General features: G+C 34.0%; 1 protein-coding gene across 1 annotated transcript; it reads left to right on the top strand.

The window, feature by feature from the left end:
- The first annotated feature begins 16,054 nt into the window (after positions 1-16,054).
- LOC122061285 (F-box/kelch-repeat protein At2g44130-like) lies at positions 16,055-17,615 on the top strand. Its single transcript, XM_042624508.1, has one exon. The coding sequence runs from the start codon at positions 16,326-16,328 to the stop codon at positions 17,334-17,336; it is 1,011 nt and encodes a 336-aa protein (XP_042480442.1). The 5' UTR covers positions 16,055-16,325; the 3' UTR covers positions 17,337-17,615.
- Positions 17,616-20,376: the final 2,761 nt, after the last annotated feature.

Below are 20,376 nucleotides of genomic sequence, written 5' to 3'. Positions count from 1 at the left end.
AATCCCAATCATCTCACACCATCCATGGAGTGTGGTCCAAGACCATACCCCAAATGAAATTTTGAATTGATTAAGAGGGCAATTTAGAGAAAACATAAGTTGTCATTAACGAGATTTTGATGTACCCAATGCATGAGGCTCTTGTAAGTGCGGGGTCTGAGGAGGGTCATAGTGTACGTAGTCTTACTTCAACTTTACGAAAAGGGATTGTTTCTTGATTTCAATATGTGGTCACTTGATCGCAATAGAACAACCTTATCGTTGCACTAAGTTCTACCCTCTATTGAGAAGATTTCAATAGTATTAATAGTGTTGAAGTTCGATCGATTTTAATTAACTACATTAGGGGTACTTTTATGCATTGAATTTAATTTCAAATTGATTAATGACAACTTGACATCATTATAATTGTAGCTTATTGGTATTTAATACTCACTCTATCTTGCAATGATTCTCTCCTTTGATGAAAAACTAAATATTAAGGAAGAGTATGATTAAAGCATTAAAAATCTTCTCATTCTTGAATATGGAATATGATCTTTTCAGTTTTCATTACTCATTTATTTATTTATTTTAAAGTAGGCAAGAAGTGATATGATATATAATAGACAGAAAAAGTTAATAAACTTAATAAAAACCCATTACGTAATTTAAGAGATGGAGTGATAGACACACAAATTTGAAACAACTAAGAATGATGAGAATGAGAATGAGAATGAGAAATGTCTTTGCATGGCAAGGGAGTACCTAAATCTTTGGGTAATTTGTGGTGATGTCTCAAATTTTGCTTCATTAACCAGTGGCCCTATACAGCTTCAACAACTTCCTATAATTGCGTAGAGTTTTTTCTTTAAAAAATAAAGATGAAAGTAGGCTCATTAATGGCCTAATTAGTGAGAAGTTGTAAGGGGCTTCTCTCTTTCTCATTCTTCTTCACATGAAATTATCTCTCTACTTGACTACTCCTTATCTGCAAAATCATTTCGCTGCCCCTTATTGGTGTACTTTCATGCTGCTGAGAGAACCCATTCCCTTATTTTTATTATTAATTTAAAATAAAAAGGACCTGGGATTACTGATCTTTGAGTCTAAAAGATGTACATGGACCATCACAAATATCTATTACATGGTGGGCTTGAATGGGCTAAAAATTTGTGGTTGTGTTTATCCACCAATTTCTTATTCACTTGTCAAGTTTTAGCTAAAACGGAGTTTGTTAAGTGGCAAAATACAGAATAGAAAAATAAGAAAACTTCAATGAGGGTGCATATTAGACTTGGATTGTTGAGAACATACATATGATACATGAGAAAGTATATGATTAAAATTGAGTTTGAAATTTGCCATGATGCTAGTTTAGATCATTCCTTAGATGTTAAATAGTTGAAACTGCCACATCACCTTTCACATGGTTCAACTAATAGGTCATCCCTCTTAGTAACCTTAACCATAATGGCTAACCATTAGTCTAACTTTGCTCCTCTCCCTCTGCTGTAGCCCCTTCCTCTCTCTAGTCTGCTATTCTGCCCTCCCTCACTTTCTCTCAACTCTCTTTATCCTTTGCCCTCTCTCTCTCTCTCTCTCTCTCTCTCTCTCTCTCTCTCCTTTGATGTACGGCATCATACTATAATTTCAAACAGAAAAAATAAGGTTACACTTAGAAATTTTAAATTTATCAAAAAAATTTAATGAAAAAGTAGGGGTATTTTTCTCTTAAAATAAGGGATAATGTTCTTTGTCCGAAGGTATCACATACGCTAGTGCCTTTCTATGTTTATGTCTATCTCTTTTTTTTTTTTTGGGCTAAAACAATGTCTATCTCTCTCCTCTTATGAAATGACATATCTAACCCTCTTATAGGAGAAGAGAAATAGACCGAAAAAATACTATAACGTACATTACGATTCTGACAAAAAACTCAAACCCTACAAATAATTATGTCATACCTATGAAAAAGGCCAACCAAACAAGTAATATGATGTGAAATTTTACTATCCTACTCATTCACCTCTTCAAGGTGTAGGACACTAGCATCCAATCTCATTTTCTATTAAAAAAAAAAACCATTCTCTCAACTTTCGAACCTCCATATGCCCTGACTAACAAACGGGGCCTAAAAAAAAGGCAAAAGAAGATACGGTCTCCAAAATACAATTCAAATGACATGTAGGGTTCCCCAACTCTGGTGGACATGTTTGCATGATTCCTTTCAAAGCATATGAATTTATGATTAACATCTCCATTAAATATAACATTTTAGTTGAGGTTCTTGACTTGTATTAGGTCTCCTTAATTAATGTGCCTTGTATCCCAGCACTTTCTTTAACACTAAGTCATTAGGGATGGGTTCTACAATGGGACCCACATCATTAATTAATTTTATAAGAATATAATCATCTCCCTTACTTGAATAAACATATATAATCGATCTCATCAAAGATGAGATGAAAAAGAAGAAGAAATTAAATCCAGAGATCGATCTTATTGTGCCATTGTGGATTCTGCCCTGAAAACATGGCCTTCACTTGCGCGCGCGCTCGCACACACACACACAGACAGACAGAGAGAGAGAGAGAGAGAGAGAGAGAGAGAGAGAGAGAGAGAGAGAGAGAGAGAGAGGGTGGATGCCAATGTAATGGTAGTTTGAATTTGGATCCTCTCTAGCCCACTGAACCCTCCAATCCCAACCATCTCACATCATCCATGGACCACACCTCAAATGTGGTACCCTGGGGAAATTTTGAATTGGTGTATCTAATGCATGAGGCTTAAGCTCCCGTAATTGCGGGGTCTGGAGAGGAAATTTTATCTTCTCTTCATGGACAGACTGTTTCTTGATTTGAACACATGACCACTTGATCACTATATATGAAACAACCTTATCGCATTGCACCAAGATCCACCTTGTATTGAGGAGATTTTCAATAGTATTAGTAGTGTTGAAGTTTGATCGATTTTAATTAACTACATTAGGAGTACTTGAATCCTTTGAGTTTAATTTGAAATATAACTGTAACTTATTAGTATTTAATAGTCATTCTACTTGTAATGATTCTCTGCTTTGAAGAAAAACTAAATTTTAAGGAAGAGTGATTAAAGTATCAAAAAATCTTCTCATTCTTGAATATTATATTTTCAATTTTCACTATTTATTTAATACTTTTTTTTTTTCAAATTAGAATTAAATAGTTATGATATATAATGGAAAGGGAAAGTTTATAAACCTAATAAAAATCCATTACGTAATTTAAGAGATGGAGTGATAGACACACAAATTTGAAACAACTAAGAATGCGAATGAGAAATGTCTTAATTTACACTCATGGTATTCCTTGTCTTGCAGGGATTGGAGGAGTTTTCGGAGACTTTAATAGTTTCTTTTATCATTTGTTTCTCTCATGGAATTGGAATCACTCATGCTTGTGTTGTTGAAGCCTAAGCTATTTTTCATGCTCTCAAATCAACAGTTAATTTAGGATACAAATCTGTTTGGATTGAAGATGATACTCTAAGAGCCTGTTTGGTAATGATTCTGTTCTGAGAATGTTGTTCTTTGGCAGAATCATCTATTTGTGTTACCTCATTAAAAGATGATTTTTTGACTTTGTTTGAACGTTTGGTAAACTTGTTCCGAAACCATTTTGGGGATAGTTCCTGGATTGAAATGGCGTTTGGTAAGAACTATTCCCTGACACATTTTTTCATTATTTCAATATGTACACAAACGCAATTAATGACTATATTGAAATGAAATTTATATCAAAATACATGGTTTCATGGTTTTTTTTTTTTTAAATAAAATAAATAAAGGTTTCAATTTCATAACATAGAATTTTGATATGAATGCTACAAAGTTTCAGGTTCCATTGCAAATAAAATAAGAACCAATTAACAATCCTTCCGCAAAAATGCTACTGTTTTCCATCATTGCTTAGGTGAAATATGTTAATGACATCTAGGACGGCTTTCATCCTACTTGTATGATTCTCTGATTCTGTAATTGCTTCTTCCAAGAACCCTCTTACAGAATCAGGTGACGAATTAGTCATTGTAGATGATGAGAGTAAGGTTTGCCCAGATGATGGTGTACTTGGGCGCGTTGAAAGATTATTTATTTCTTCATATATCCAAACAAACTTGCCACAACCTTGATTCTCAACCTGCAACCCAATTTAAAAGGAAGAACAGAAAAAATATAACAGTGATGCAACATTGAGAAAAATGTTGAAAGGTTATTATTTTGGGAAACCGTTTGATTGCTGATAATTGAAGAATTTTTTCTGTTGAAATTTCAGATATGGGAAGAGAGAGATTTTTGTCTTGGAATCTTAAGCCAACCTGTGTACTCCCCAAATCATATGACATGTCCCGGGTTGAAATCGTCTGCAATTCTGATCTCATACAATTCCGTGCAATACCACCTTCAGGTGATGACATGTGTATTGATACCAATACAATGGTCCAGATCTGGTATAACTAATAAAACATTAAATCAGTGAAGAGACATTTAAATCAGATCTGGACCATTGCATTGGTATCAATACACGTGTCACCACCTGAAGGTGGTATTGCATGAAATTGTACAAGATTGGAATTGCAGAAGATTTTTTTCCGACATGTCCCATGTTCTGAGGCCATGCTGAACTGTTCAAATGGCCCACTTACATGACCCATTTGAGATTTCAGCCTCTGATTGCCTCTAGCTTATAAATTAAACCAAAGGGAGCTAGATTCAATTTTGGTCTCCTAGACCCCAAAACTGAAATAGAAAACTAACCAAAGAGAGCCTAAATTCATTCATGGCAATCATGTCGACAATCAAATTTTACACGGATATGGAAAATATTCAGACTCCGTGATGAATTAAGAGTGTATAACTAAGCATGACTCTCTTTGTTTAACCTGAACCTAAACATAAACAGATAAAAACCCTTCTCAGCTAATCCCCAAAACTTAGAACAATCACTCTAACCTCTTATTTATACACTTTAATGGTCATCAGAGAAGAAGCCTATCTGTTTTGGGAAACGGACTTATTCAACTGTCATCAACATTCTTAATCTTAAATTTCTATCTATTCCATGGACAACCAGGCACACTATTACGGATTTCTGGTCCATTACTTCTCAATTTGATCAAATTTGGACATATTTTAAGAGAAAGGGAACACAACTGCTAACCGCCTGGCATCAATCTCTCTGGAGGTTACACCATCATCTTCTCTCTTTCTCACTTGCCCTCACATGAAATAATCGATCTCTCTACTCCTAATCTACAAAACTATTTCGCTACCCCTCATTGGTGTACTTTCCATGCAGTTCAGAGAACACTTTCCCCTATTTTTATTATTATTTAAAAATAAAAAAGGTGTGAAATATCAGTCTGTGGGTCTAAAAGATATATCAGGATCATCACAAATATGTATATCATAGCGGGCTTGAAATGGGATAAAAAATTTTAGATATGTTGACCCACCAATCTCTGCCATCTTTCCCTCTATCTCTCAACTCTCCTTCCCCCCCCCCCCCTCCTTCCCCTTCTCTCTCTCTCCCCCCGCCCCCTTTTGCTATCGATTTGTCCCCCCTTTGATGGACGGCATCTATTAAGTCAAACAGAAAAAATAAGGTTATACTTGAAAGTTTAAATTTATCAAAAAATTAAAATAAAATATAAATAAATAGATAAAAATAATAAAAAGGTAAGGGTATTTTTGTCTTAAAAAAGTGATAATGTTCTTTGTCCAAAAATATAGCATATACTGTGCCTCTCTATGTCTTTTTTTTTTTTTTTTTTTGTGGTAAAGTTTTATATATCTATTCTTATATAAAAAGAAGAAGTTGTCTCTCTCTCTCTCTTGTGATAAAATGACATATCTAATCCTGTTGTGGGAGAAAAGAAATAGACCCAAGAAGTGTTATAACATACGCTACATTTCTACCAAAAAACTCAAACCCTACAAATAATTAAGTCATACCCAAGAAAAAGGCCAACCAAACAAGCAATAAAATGAGAAAATTTAAGTTTTTCAAAATTTTACTATCCTAGTCATTCACTTCTTCAACGTGTAGCACACTAGCACCCAATCTCATTTTTCAAAAAAAAAAAAAAAAAATCTCTCAACTTTTCAAACTCTGTATGCCCGACAAACAAACAAACAAAGCCTAAAGAAAAAGACAGAGGAAGATACGGTTTCCAATAGTCCAATTTAGATGACATGTAGGGTTCCCAACTCTGATGAATATGTTTGCATGATTCCTTCCAAAGCATATGAATGCGTCTCTTTTAAAATATTTATTCTCAAAAATACTTAAATCGCATTTGAATTTATGATTAACATCTCCATTAAATATAAGATCTCTCTTGAGGTTCTTGACTTGTATTTGGGTCTCCTTAATTAATGTGCCTTGTATGCCGACACTTTCTTTAACACTAAGTCATTAGGTATGGTTTCTACAATGGGAACCACATCATTAATTAATGTTGAAATGAATAAGAATATAATCATCTCCATTGAACATCACTGATGATTTGATATCAAGCTTGCATTTCTAATTAGTTAAATTTTATAATGGAGAAGAATATAATCAACTTGCTTACTTGAACACCACTCCAGCTTCCTCTCCCATAGATGGATTTAAATTTGCATTTCTGGTTTTTTGCCTCCATAATATCTTTTCGTGCTTCCATTAAGATTGTTTAGAGAGGTAGTTGTGGAAGAAAAGGGATGTTAGGGAATTGTACATAGAGAATCATTAATCTTCATATACGAGAGCTGATCTGAACTCTCAGATTCTAGCTCCATAGGTTCACAAAGATAAGTTCTCTGTATAGGCACCTTGTCTCGTCACGTAAAAAAAGTAACATAGCAATTCTAACATTTGGGTTTTAGAAAATAGTCTTGATCGATCACTTGTCAAAATCTTGTATTCCTCTAACTTTTCAACATATTATTTTTTAGTATTTTTAAGCTTTCTATGTATTGGGATGCATTTTCGTAAGATCTTGGATTTTTCAAAGCTTTATCCTTCCATTTTGGTTGACTCAGATAGGTTGACACTTGATTTATGGCTAAAACAGCCTGGAATCTACGTGTCTACAAAATTTAAATCCCATATAATGTGCCATATGACAATAAACAAATGTCAAAGTATTAATAGTGATGAAATTCAAATGACTTTAAGATGATGCATTATGAATATATACTTGTGTCTATGGAGTTTTCAAATTGATTAATGATAACTTAATGGCATTATAATCATTATAATTAAGCTTAGACAATAGTGTATAACATTCCCGCTATCTTGAAATGATTCCCTTCTGAAAAAAAAAAAAAGAAGATTTGTTAACAATTGACGCATTAAAAACCATATCATTCCTCAATATCATCCTTTTGTTAATTATTTAATTTCTTTTCAAATTGGGCAATAAATAATTATGATAATTAATGCCAAGGGAAAATTAATAAATCTAAAACCCATTATTTAGTTTAAGAGATGAATTCATGGAAATAAAAAATTTTGAAATAACCAAGAATGAGGAGGAGAATTTTTTTTTGGGTAGAAATGAGAAGGAGAAATGTCTTTGTAGGTCAGAGCTAGGAAGAAATTAATCAAATAATCTTATGTAGTTTTTCATGAAAAAAAAAAAAAAATTCTTCCGTAATCTCAAATTCTTTTTCATTGCCTAATGAACCTCTATCGCTACAACAACATTCTATAATTTGTGTGGAATTTGTTCTTTAACAAATGAAGATGAAAATGATCTCACAATTCACACGTTGTTAGGAACGCTAGCATTAATGAAAAAAAGTTTGTGGGATTCTTGATCTTTTGGTCCAAAGGATATCTTGGGACTATCAGAAATATCTACCGCATGACTCGAGATGGGGTGAGAACTTATTGATATGTAGAAGCAAAGATTTCTTGCTCTTTTGCAAACTTTTAGTTGAAATAGAATTGATCAAGTGACAAAATAAAGCATTGAAAAATCAAAGACTACGATAAGAGTGCTCATCAATGGTTCGACAGCTGCAAGAGTTCTTTTGATGCACGGAAAAGTATATGATTGAGTTTGAAATTTGACATGAGACAATACTACTAGTCTAGATAATTAATTAATGTGCATTGTATGCCCCAGTCTTTCATTTACCTTTTTTTTTTATAGGATAGTGCTTTCTTTTACACTTGATCTTTTGGAATGGATCCTACCACGGCATTAAATGGCTAATTTGACACCAGCTTCATCTTCTATAGATTGTTTCAGAGATTCAGATTATCGCTAGAAGCTCACCAAGTAAGCTCTCTATAAATGCACCTTGCTTGTCACATGAAAGGGTGATGTGGTAATTCTGATAATTGAATCCGTAGGAAATTATTTTAATTAGTCGCCTATCAAATTTCAGCTCAAGTTTAATTGTTTGTTCTTCAAATTTTTAACCATCTATGTATTGAAATGCAATTTCCTATGATCTTCAATTTTCAAAGCTTAATTTTTTCACTTTGGTTGGCTCTAATGGGTTGTCACTTGATTTATGATTAGTGCACACTAGAATCTACATGTCCTTAAAATCTAAATCCCACATAGTATGTCATATGGCAAAAAATAAATGTCCGAGTAGAAAAACCTTTAGAAATGCCTGTGTAGAAACCGTATTCCCTGTGGACTTTATTAATCTGATATGGATTAAATTTGCATGACACGTACATGTAACCATTTTTTTTTTTTTGGTAGAAGATGTAATGAAATTTAGCTTCCAAAGAAAAGTCTATCTAATAAATCTTGAAATTTTGATTGGTTAAGAGAGAAAATTAGGGATAACACCAAAGCTGACGTTGAGGAGCTTTCCAATTGTCCAATTGTATTAGGATCTCCGTGCTCCCTAATTCAAACCTCTAGGGGTCCCAATGGTTTCGACTTGAGTAGGCTGAAAAAAGACATACAACTTTGGCAAGATTGACATTCTGCTGAATATATGACTTATGCTCCTTTATGTTATTTAAATTTTGTAAGTGGCGTAGCTATAATTATAACAGTGTTGAAATTTAGAATGACTTTAATTAACTACATTAAGACTACTTGTGTCTATGGAGTTCTCAATTCGATTAATAATAACTTAATAGCATTAGAACTATCTTAATCTTTAATACTCCCCCTATCTTGTAATGATTTGTCTCTTTCGAAAAAACCATAAATTTTAAGGAAGAGTTGTTAAAAATATTATTATTTTTTATTTTTCTTTAATATTATTTTTTCATTATTAATTTAAATTATTTTAAAGTTAAACAATAAATAATTGTGATAATTATTGCAAAGGGTAAACTGATAAACCTAACAAAATCCATTACTAGAGGTATACAACAGATGGACTCGAAAGCTCCCAACATTTTTTAAGGTCTAAAGTTTTCTAGCTTCTAGAAAAGGATGCACTATCATCGAAGTATAGCTCTCAAATCAGGATCTACTCCAATTTATTCCACAATCTATTCAAGAAGCGTGGCCTTGGTTTTCCTTTAATATATTTTCTAATATCACCTTGCAATACCAAATCAATCCAGTCAAGTTTACAATATCTTGTGATTTCATGGCTGTTAAATTTATAAGAATGATTGTTAAGAACTCTCTTAATGCATCTAGCACTAGTAGTATGGACTTTGTATTTGACTCTGGGTTAATGTTCTTTGTTTTCTTTGGTTAACAAAATAAATAAATAAAATAAAATAAAACATTTAATTTAAGAGATGATGTAATGGATAAAAAAATATATATATCTTATGTAAGTTGTGGTGATATCTCAAATTCAAAACCTTCCTATAGTTTGCTTAGAATTTTTTCATCCAAAAGTAAAGATGAAAATGAGTTCACAATTTACCTAATCATTGACAAGTTTCTAAGAGATGCTTTCATTAATTGTTTTTGTCATATTAATAAAAGAAAAAAGGTAGTGGGATTCTTGATCTTGCGGTCCTAAGAAAATCTCTGGTCTATCACAAATACCTACCACATGCAAAACTACATGGGGCAAATTTTTTTGGACATATAGACCTAAAGATTCTTTATTTATCTTACAAGTTTTAGTTGAAGTGGAATTAGGCAAAATAAATTATCGAAGTCAAAGATTATAGCGTGGGAATGCGTCAATACCTTGGACTAGCGAGGGGGTGCATCCGACACATAGGAAGGCAAAATTTGAGTTTGAGTTTAAATTTTGACATTAGAGTAGTGTAGATCATTCTATAGATATCTAAATAGTTGAAATGGCCATATCACCTTTTCACATTATACTATTAGATGGTTTATAGATATGCATCTGGCTTGATGATTTAGATCCAAGAAACCTTCTCCCCACCCAAGCATTCCCAAAAACAGTCGGTTCGATTTAGGGAATTTTTATGGCACTAACAAAGAAATTCAGAATAAGATAATTATTTAGGAACGATCGAGTATTCTTTAATCCATGGTGAAGAGAATCTCTTAATCCACAATTCTAATGAATCAATGAGACTCCTACAATTCAGTGGCAATTCAAACTCCCTAGGGTAGAGAAAATAGTGACACCCACTAAGAAGAAAAAGGGTCAATTGCTACAATTTTTTTTGGGAATAAATATCATGGTAATAAATAACATATAATACGGTATAAAAATATTATAATATATATTATAAAATACACGACAAATTAAAGGGTACCCCAAAAGGTGTATTCTATTCACAGGTGAATAGACACTTTTGCCAATTATATATGAAGAGTTAGAAAGTATAAGCCAATACAATATCAGTACCTAGAACCCTGGTTATAAGAGATCCAATGTGCGAAACAAGTCATATTCCTATGGGCACCCCACGGCTTTAACCCTAAAAAACAAGGGCACCCACAGTTACAAAAGACTTGTCCTTGTACTAAGCTAAATCCAGGCTTAAGAACAGTGCAATCATCTTATCACATGGCTGTACACCTGTAGTGTTGACCATTCGAGATTCCTATCAGATACATGACAAACCGACCCTAAAATATAATTGAAATGACAGTAAAAAAAAAAAAAAAAAAAAAAATTAAAACAGAAGAAGATAACTATCTCATGAAGACAGATAAGATTTTCGTGTAGGCATTATAAGATTAACTTTCACCTTTTATTCTTTGAAAGGGATTTAATAGCCGACCAAACATGTGGCTTTAAAGCCTTTCCAAGGTTAAATATGTTGATAACTTTACTTTTCTCTTCTTCAAGAAAGCAATCCAGGGGGGAGGGACATGTATCTATTTCTCTTTCATATGTAGAGAGAGAGAGAACATGTCAAATTTCAGTTTTAATAGAATAGGCCCACATAATTTTCTTATCACTTAAGGTGAAGAGAGAATCTTTTTATTCATCAATTTTTTTATTTGATGGAATAACTAAAATAGTCATAATGGAAATTCGGATTTCAATAAAACAAGGAGTGTAATTATAAGATCTCAATAGTGGGATTCTTCTCATCTTCGGCGAAGAATTTTTTTCTCCAAATGGAATCATAATAGGGAGAGGGTTTTTGGCATAGAGAAGCATATTAATGAGGTGTGATTGAACAATTTCATATATAGGAAGGCAGCAAAGTCATTTTATGTTGGAGAGAGAGAGAGAGAGCGAGGGAGAGAGAGAGAGAGAGAGTTGGCATGTACTCTCGTAGTGGCACAGGCCACAGAGAACCTTTTCTTAAGTGAAAAATGAAGTTTTAAAAATCTAAGAAAATCAAACAAATCTTCTAAAAAATACTTAAAGGAAATAGACTATTAAAATACAATTAATGAAAAAAATGCCAATGGTAAGTGATGGAATTTGACATATACCTAATCCAAACCATTTCTCAAAATAATTTCACTTTTCCACGAAGTACAACTTGTAATCGTAAGTAGTACATCCTTTCCTTATTTGTTGTCAATGAAAAAACAATTAATTTTTAATATAAAAATATATTCTTATATATATATATATATATATTTGGACCAAAGAAGACTCTTTACATTAAAAATAAATAAATAAATAAAACGAATACAAGGTGTCATATGGTAAAATGATATATCTATTTCAACCATTGGATAGAGAAGACATAATCGATTTAGGTTAGCCATGTGTCAAATTTTGTACTCTAATTCACTAAAATATTCTTTTTTATATTCTGTATGTATGTATCAGTGCTTAAACATTACTGTGCACTTTTTTAACACTAAATGGAAGTAGACGGTATAGATTAAAAACACGTAAAAATAAATATTTAAGATTTATCTTATGATTTTTGAAAACATCACTTTCTATTATTACATGATAACTTATCTTGAAGATGTTAAAAGAGAAATAAAAATATCTTCTCAATTTCTTAACAATTTTTAAAGACCAATGAGAAGACTGACTTGTTTTAAGGGTCTTGACCCTAGACTCTCGCCTTACAAACTGTTCTTTGATGAGGACATTAATCTATTTAACTGCCAGTGGAGTGTGTGTGTCCCTACCATTTTTCAGTTTGATAATGACAACTTAATAGCACTATCACTACGTTATTTTTACGTTATTTTGAATACTTTTCTACCCATTAATACATATAATCAAATCGTCTTATGTAACTTTTGTTGATTCTTGAAGTCTTGATGCCTCAAATTCTACTTCTTTAATGATTGAGACCTCTTCAAGTTTTCATAATTTACATGAATTTTTAATCAAATATTTCACACACATTAATATTTATGAGGATAAAACTTTCCCACGACGTCAAGTGTAATTTCTTTTATTATTTTCTTTCTCCTACTTCGATTAGTCCGGTGGATGATGATGATTTTTTCTTTATGATAATCTCTAGTGTCGTGGAAACCTTTTTCCTGTTATAATCACATCAAGTTATCTAACTTGGTGTGGAGAGATTCTACTTCATCCATAAATGAAATTACTCAATACTAGAGTATGGAATTTATTCTTTCAGAAATAAAAGTAAAATTGACTCATTCTTGACCCGTCATTGCTCGAGTCGACTGATTGTGGGTTTAAATTGATTGTTAGTCTTGTAGAAGCACTACTTGCCATGTGGGGGCTTTAGTCTGGTGGGCTCTAATAACTACCATGAAGCACCTTTTTCGTGTTACCAAAAAAGAAAAAAAAAAAATTTATAGAGGGGCTATGATACAAATGGGGGTTATTTTAATATTTTTTGAGATTTTGTGGTGGAAATATTATACTATATGGATCCCCAAAATATATATTTTTTTAGAGTTTTTAGTTGAAACTTAAACTTCAACCATACGTTAATTGTGACGAAAAAGAATAGGGTCTGATTTACTTCTGTAAACATAAAAAAGTGAAACAAATATTATGAAATTTTGAGTCTACTTTGTCATGTATAAGGTTCTTGATACCTTAGAAAGAGGCAAAAAATATGCATTTTTTTTTTCTTTTCCTTCTCTCTCTTTATCATAACTAAATAAGCTCATTTGAGTTCTCTCTCTTTAATTTTTTTTTTCGTAAACCTGATAATGAAATTAAAAAAAAAAAAAAATAGAAAACATATTTCTAAGCTAGAGTTCTTGGACAACTCTCGAGGAAGGCCTTCCCATGCAGAACAAAAATTTGTTGATCAAATGAGGGATTGATATCGTCTGTAATGTTACAAGATGTGTAGTGCACATCTAATGGCCAGGAATACCTTGGACTGTGCTTAAGTGCCTTGGGCTGCGTGTCTAAACATTTTTTATCGTTGAATGTGCACTACATATCTATAGCACTACAGAGGAGCTCGATCTTATCCAGACCATGCCCTATCTATAAATGTGATGGAATTTACCACAACATCCTTATACGCGACCCAATTGTTTAAGATGTGATCCTTCTATTCTTTAAGTCATGAAAACAATCTTCTCCCTCTGTAAGAAATTTCACTCATTTCTACTGTATAAATTGCTTAGGCACAAAACAGGAAATCATTTCTCCAACGTATAAATGGTTGAGAGTTGACATCATCATCATCATTGATAAAATCATTTGATTTTTCGAATTTTCTAAGCATCAATTGGATTATGAGTTCAGATTGCAAATTTGATTCAGTTAAAGAGGAGGTCTATTTATTTTTTATTCTTGAACCACATAATGAATTTTGATTCAATAAAAGAGCAAATTTATTTATTTCTAATTATTGAACTCGTAATTCTAGAGCTCTTTCAAACTATTTCCCATTGCAAAGGTAAGAATGATAAAAAGGGAATTTATTATAACTCCCCTACACTTGGCCTATATTTACTAAAACTCCTCTATTTCTTACTCTCTTTTTTCTTGATACTCTCCTACTTTTTTATTTTTTATTTTTTTTTTTACATCTCTTTCTCCCTTGTTTTTTCTTCTAAATACTCAGATTATCCCTCCTCTTCACCTGTAACCTATTAAATTTTTTCAAATTAATTGGTTTAAAACATGCTTTTACAAATCCAAGAAAACAACCAACTGGCTTGTCCTTCCATTATTACTTGGTTCAAATTTTGCTTTGTTAGCTGGAACTCAAACTCTTCCTTGACTCATATATCCTTATTTTTCTGTTTTTATCTTTTTCCAATTTTCTTCAAATGCATTGCATTAGAATTGAGTCATTTAAAGATACTATTTATTTATTAGTTTTTTTTTTCTTTTCTCATCTATCATCAAGATGTTATTTATTTATTATTATTTTTTTCTTTTACCTCATCTATCATCATGAGTTTAGTAATCTATTTTTTTATCGGTATTGGATTGGTATCGGTCTCAATTGATACTGATTCGGATTGGTATCGATCTTAATGTTATATTCGCCGTTAGGTTTGCTACACATGGTTTTAGGATTAAAAAAATAATAAAAGTATTAGATATGTATCATTCTCAACCATTACCGATATGGATCACTTAATTTGAACAATCAATACCAACTACCTGCACCATGCCCTTTATTTGTGCCATCCTTCCATAGTGTCATTCTTTAATCAATCAATTTGAAAAAAGTTTAATAAGGTACATGTAAAAAGAAGGGTAACCTGGGTATTTAAAAAATGCAGGGGAGAAAGAGATGTAAAAGTCTAAAAGCGAGGAAGTATTAGAAAAAAATAAAAGGTAGGAGAGTTTTTAGTGAATATAGGAAAAATGTAGGGGAGTGATAGCAAATTCCCAAAAGATAAAATATTAACTCTTAAGAACCACCAGAGCTCATAGCTCATGACACTATTAAACCATAAACTTATTTTAAAAAGCCATTTTCAAATTTACCCCAAGTCCCCAACTTTATTTGGGAGAGGGATAAGCACACCTCCCAGTGCGATAACCTAGCAAGTATCACCAATGGAGATATGGAAAGGAACATCATATAACTAGGGCAAGGGAGAACATTTCAAAATAGGAAGAGAGATAGACACAAAATGTGCTAACTTACAATACACCGATGGTGTGTCCAACCTATATATAAAATATTATAAGAAGAAAGAACTTTATTCGAGAGTAAAACACCTAGACACAGGGTGGGATGAAATGATTGTCCCCACTTCTTAAAAACCCAAAATCTCATTCTCGTTAATGCTTCAATGTGTGCTTTGATTGGCCATCATAATGATGGAAAGGCTACGCTCCTTAATATTAAAATCCCAAAAACTGTGTTCCCCAACTTTTTCACAAACTGGTGTGTATGTGTCTGTGTCTGTGTCTGTGTTTGTGTCTGTGTCTATGGGCATATACCATTTCGTTTTCCTTCTTAGATTTCACCTTTTCTAGTGTTACAACCCTGTGTTCTACAATCTACAGCAAAAAACACTTAAAATGGATCAAGACGAGATCAATCCAACTCATCAACACCTAAAGGTTTATCTTTTTATCCATCCACGTGGCGTTCTGATATGATTTTGTCTATCAATGAGCTCCAGCTCCATCTTGCCAAAACGGGACCCACAAACAGAATCTGACGTTTTTTTTTCCCTCCTCCTTGGCCCCATTAGCCCAAACCCTTATCCTCTCAAACCACCAGTCAAGCACTTGGAGTGCAATAAGTTCTCTTTCTTTCTAGATAGTTTTCAACCCTTTCAGAAATTTTACATCTACGGACCACAAGACCACTTGTGAGAAAAATTGATGGGAAAAACCTAAGTACTGTCTCTATTCATCCAGACGGCTAATCTTGCGAGTTACAAGTGTCAGCCGCAGATTGTGGCTAATCGATCATGATCGCTCTCTAACTGTTTGTATAAATACCCAACTGAGATGCCACCACTTCTTCACATCCTAAGCTCTCAAGTATCTGAAGCATAGAGAGAAAAAGAGCATTCATTTTTTAGTTTTCGATAACAGAAAGAAAAAAAAGATGGAGTTGATTCCAGGTCTACCTGAAGAAATCGGTCTTGAGTGCTTGACTCGGTTGCCTTACACGGCACACCAAGTCGCCACCCAAGTTTGCAGTCGGTGGCGAGAGCTGCTCGAAAGCCCAGCATTTTACCAACTGAGGAAACATAGTGGGAATACCCACAAGGTGGCTTGCTTGGTTCAGTCTCTTCCTGCCGTCAGCGACGGCCGGAAACCGACTGGGCCGCCACCTTATAGGATTGCCGTGTTCGATCCGGTGAGTCGGAATTGGGAGCGATTGGAAGCTATTCCAAGTTACCCAGATGGGCTGCCGATATTTTGTCGAGTATCGAGCGTGGAGGGGAAATTGGTCGTCATGGGTGGATGGGACCCGGCGAGTTGGGACCCAGTGAAGGATGTGTTCGTCTTTGATTTCACAACTCGGAAATGGAGAAGAGGGAAAGATATGCCTTCGAAGAGGTCTTTCTTCGCGGCAGGGGCGGTGGAAGGAAGGGTGTTCGTGGCCGGCGGCCATGATGAGAGCAAGAATGCGTTGAGGTCGGCGTGGGCGTATGATGTGAGACGGGACGAGTGGGAGGAGTTGTGTTCGATGAGGGAAGAGAGAGATGAGTGTGAGGGTCTGGTGGTGGGGAACGAGTTTTGGGTAGTGAGTGGGTATGGAACAGAGCATCAGGGGAGGTTTGAGAAGAGCGCAGAGGTTTATGAACTCGGATTGAATCGGTGGCGCTTAGTGGAGGAGGCTTGGGTGGGGGATCGGTGTCCCAGGGGATGTGTTGATTTGGGTAGAGATGGGAAATTGATTTGCTGGGCTGACGCGAATGTTGCTGTTGGAGCAGGGGCGTGTGCGGTGGGGTTGGGAGAGAAGACTCTGGTGGCTGGGTCGTCTCAACTTGGTGCTACCCAGGGGTTGTTCTTGGTGGAGAATGGAGGGCAAAATGGTAAATTTGAGAAGATTGATGTACCTGATCAGTTTTCTGGATTTATTCACTCAGGTTGTTGTGTTGAGATTTAAGAGTTTAACCACACTTGTGAAGCTCTGTTTTTACTCTCTCTCTCTCTCTCTCTCTCTCTAGCTTAGGTGGTTGTGTGGAGATTATGTTTTTTACATTTTAATCATCTCTCTCTCTCTCTCTCTCTCTCTCTCTCTCAAGTGGTTGTGTGGAGATTTAGGAGTCTACCCACACTTGTGAGGTGTCCCCTACCTCTCTCTCTCTCAAACTGTAAAAGTGTAGGATGGTAAAGATAGTATTAAAGATATTTCAGAGAAGACTTTTGAAATCTGGCTTGATGTGAACTAGTGGAATGAAGGAAACTTTTCTTTATAAAATTTCACACTTTTTTTGCCATATAAATCATGAGAGAGGATTCCCCATCAAGCCCGTGCGGAGAGGAATTTATAGGTCACACCAATGGTAACGCAATTATGATATCATCGATCATAACAAGAGTAAGGAAAAAAAATATCAATGTGAACTCTATGATTCATTATGTGAGAGAACGTGTGATCAAATCTGCACTGCATTTTGGTATTGCATTTCTTTTTTTCATAGGACAATTTACGATTTACCCATACAAGATTCTATATCATTGGATTTAAATGTGTTGAAGCTTGAAAAAAGAGGTAATTACTCTTTCAAAAACAGGTTTTCCTCCTCTAAATTGTGTTAGTAAGTTTTGGAGCAACTTACTATGGGATGTGTGAGGATGTGTGAGGATGCTCAAAGGAAATCAGTTTATGTGTGATGTGATGATGCTCAAAGGAAAACAGTTAAACTCAACCCCTAAACACTTCCACCTCCTCATGCTTAATCTATGATTCGGTTAAGGAAATACGTAACCCAAGAGCAATTCTTACCTAAGGAGTGAGGTGGCATTTTACAACTTCACATGCATATTCCATTGTCTAGAGTATTATATCTTACCAAAAAAAAAAAAAAAAAAGATTTACACAGTTTGTTTATATTCATAATTCCAAAAATTGGAATCAGATTGGTCGAAACGATTGGATTAGAATTGATCGTGATTGATGTCGATTTTGGTCATTTCAAAATAGTTGATTATAAGATTTTTAGATCAAATTGATGGGTTTCAAATATGGGGGTGGATCTTAGGGTTTTTCAAACTGGTTTGACTTTTAATATTGAGATTAAAATTTTTACTTATATTGGCATCTTACACATCAAGCTATTAATAAATAATATAATATATTTAATAAGGAGAGAAATTATAAGAGGAAATCATACTTTGTTCATTTAGAAAGATGAAGAAATTTTTAAATGGAATTTGAATAAACTTCGAAATACTCTCTCTCCCTCTCTCTGTTGTTTAAGATATTTTCAAATCCACTTTTTCCTTTCTTATTTGTCTGAACATGTAAAAGTGTTCTTACCGAAAAAATAAAAACATGAAAAAGGGTTTCATGTTTTGTGGGCCACTCTCTTGGACCAATAAAACTAATTTTAATTTACTTATGAGTTAAGGGGTTTCATAAACTCAGATTCTATGAACCAACAAAGAGTAGCGGTTTCACAGGTTTGAAAATATGTAATCCTAATACACAGGGTCGGGGTCTCAGTTGTGTGGCCCTAGTTTCTGCCTTATCCATACAAGCGATGCTAGCCCTACAAAACAACTTTTCTTTGTTTTTTCTCCAAGAGAATCAACACGCCAGCGGGGTAATATTGGTATTTTACACATCAAGGTTAATAGATGGAGAGAAAATAAGAATGCATTTCAATTGATGTTCGTTAGTTATACTATGGACCCACATAGTTAACAAGGAGAAATAGTAAAAAATGTGAAGTTGGAGGGCATATACTGCGGATAACATGTTTATCATTCTCTCATATATCTATGTAGAAATGAAAAACCTATTACTGACACAGAAACAAATGGAAATTATGAACAAATAATTACACAACACAAGGATTAATGTGATTTGATAAGATTGTCTATGTCCAAGATGAGATGAGATCTACGATACTATCAATGAAGAACATGGTTATAGCCACTCGTCCTCACACCTCTCTAATGTTACATACAATGAATTATCACTACATATTCATAGTGAAATCTAAATAGACACACATTACCGAAATACCCATGTAACCCTTCGGATCCTACAACCTTTTAATATCCCTTTGACTTAATCCACAATCTCCGATGACAAAATAAAAGATATAGTGACCCCACCCCTTCTTGTTCATGGTCTAAAATACTTTTTTTCAATTCGGTAAAAAAATATCTTTACCATGTGTGGAAAGAGGCTGAATGCAAGAAGAAAAATCTCAGGATAAACTTGCAAATATTTAGTGCCACAAAGATGCTTACCATAATTTATTTCTCTTTCTAAAATAGTTTCAGTACACAAACCATAAGGAGTACTATTACAGAAGATTCTTTTTAGTATAGAAATTATGCACTTCACTTTCATGGGAGCACTTGACCCACTTCCAAGCAAAGCAACAAGAAGTCTACTACTACATTATGATCTTTAGGCAAAAGATTTTGTGCATGGTTGTGCATGGTGTCTAATTGTTAGATGAGTATTGTCATTTTTGACACATGATGCCTCATCCAATAGTGTGGGGCACGGCAGTGCACATGCACAACCATTCACAAAACCCTCTGTATGTAGGTGTTGGCAATGATTGATGCCCTCCCGACATTGTGAACTAAATCATGGATGTATCAACTTAATGATTTAGATTCAGAAAGAAATCTTGGAACCCTTAAAATAGAAGTTATCTACAACACTTGGCCTTATAAAGTAAGGGAAAAGATTGGGCAGTTGTCACACCGCCAATGTACCCGGCATGTGTCATCTTCTCTTCTCCCATTTCAAGAAAAAAAAAAAAAAAACCCTTACCCTCATATGTCCAAGCCAGTGATTGATGCATTCCGCTAGCTTATCAAAGGTTGGTACGTGACATATCCAACACTTTCCTATAAAATAAATATAGATATTTACCGAAAAAAAAAAAAAGAAGTAAATATAGATTGAGGAGACCGGGTTTGTTCATTTCCTCAACTTTTGGTCTGGTTTGAGGTAA

The sequence above is a fragment of the Macadamia integrifolia genome, chromosome 14 (genome assembly GCF_013358625.1).
Source record: "Macadamia integrifolia cultivar HAES 741 chromosome 14, SCU_Mint_v3, whole genome shotgun sequence".
NCBI classification, from domain to species: Eukaryota; Viridiplantae; Streptophyta; class Magnoliopsida; order Proteales; family Proteaceae; genus Macadamia; species Macadamia integrifolia.
The sequence above is the reverse complement of the archived record's forward strand: the minus strand, read 5'-3'. Positions and strand labels throughout refer to the sequence as shown.

Bases quoted from the DNA above. Each gene is read 5' to 3' on its own strand.
- LOC122061285 (XM_042624508.1), top strand. From the start codon at position 16,326: ATGGAGTTGATTCCAGGTCTACCTGAAGAAATCGGTCTTGAGTGCTTG.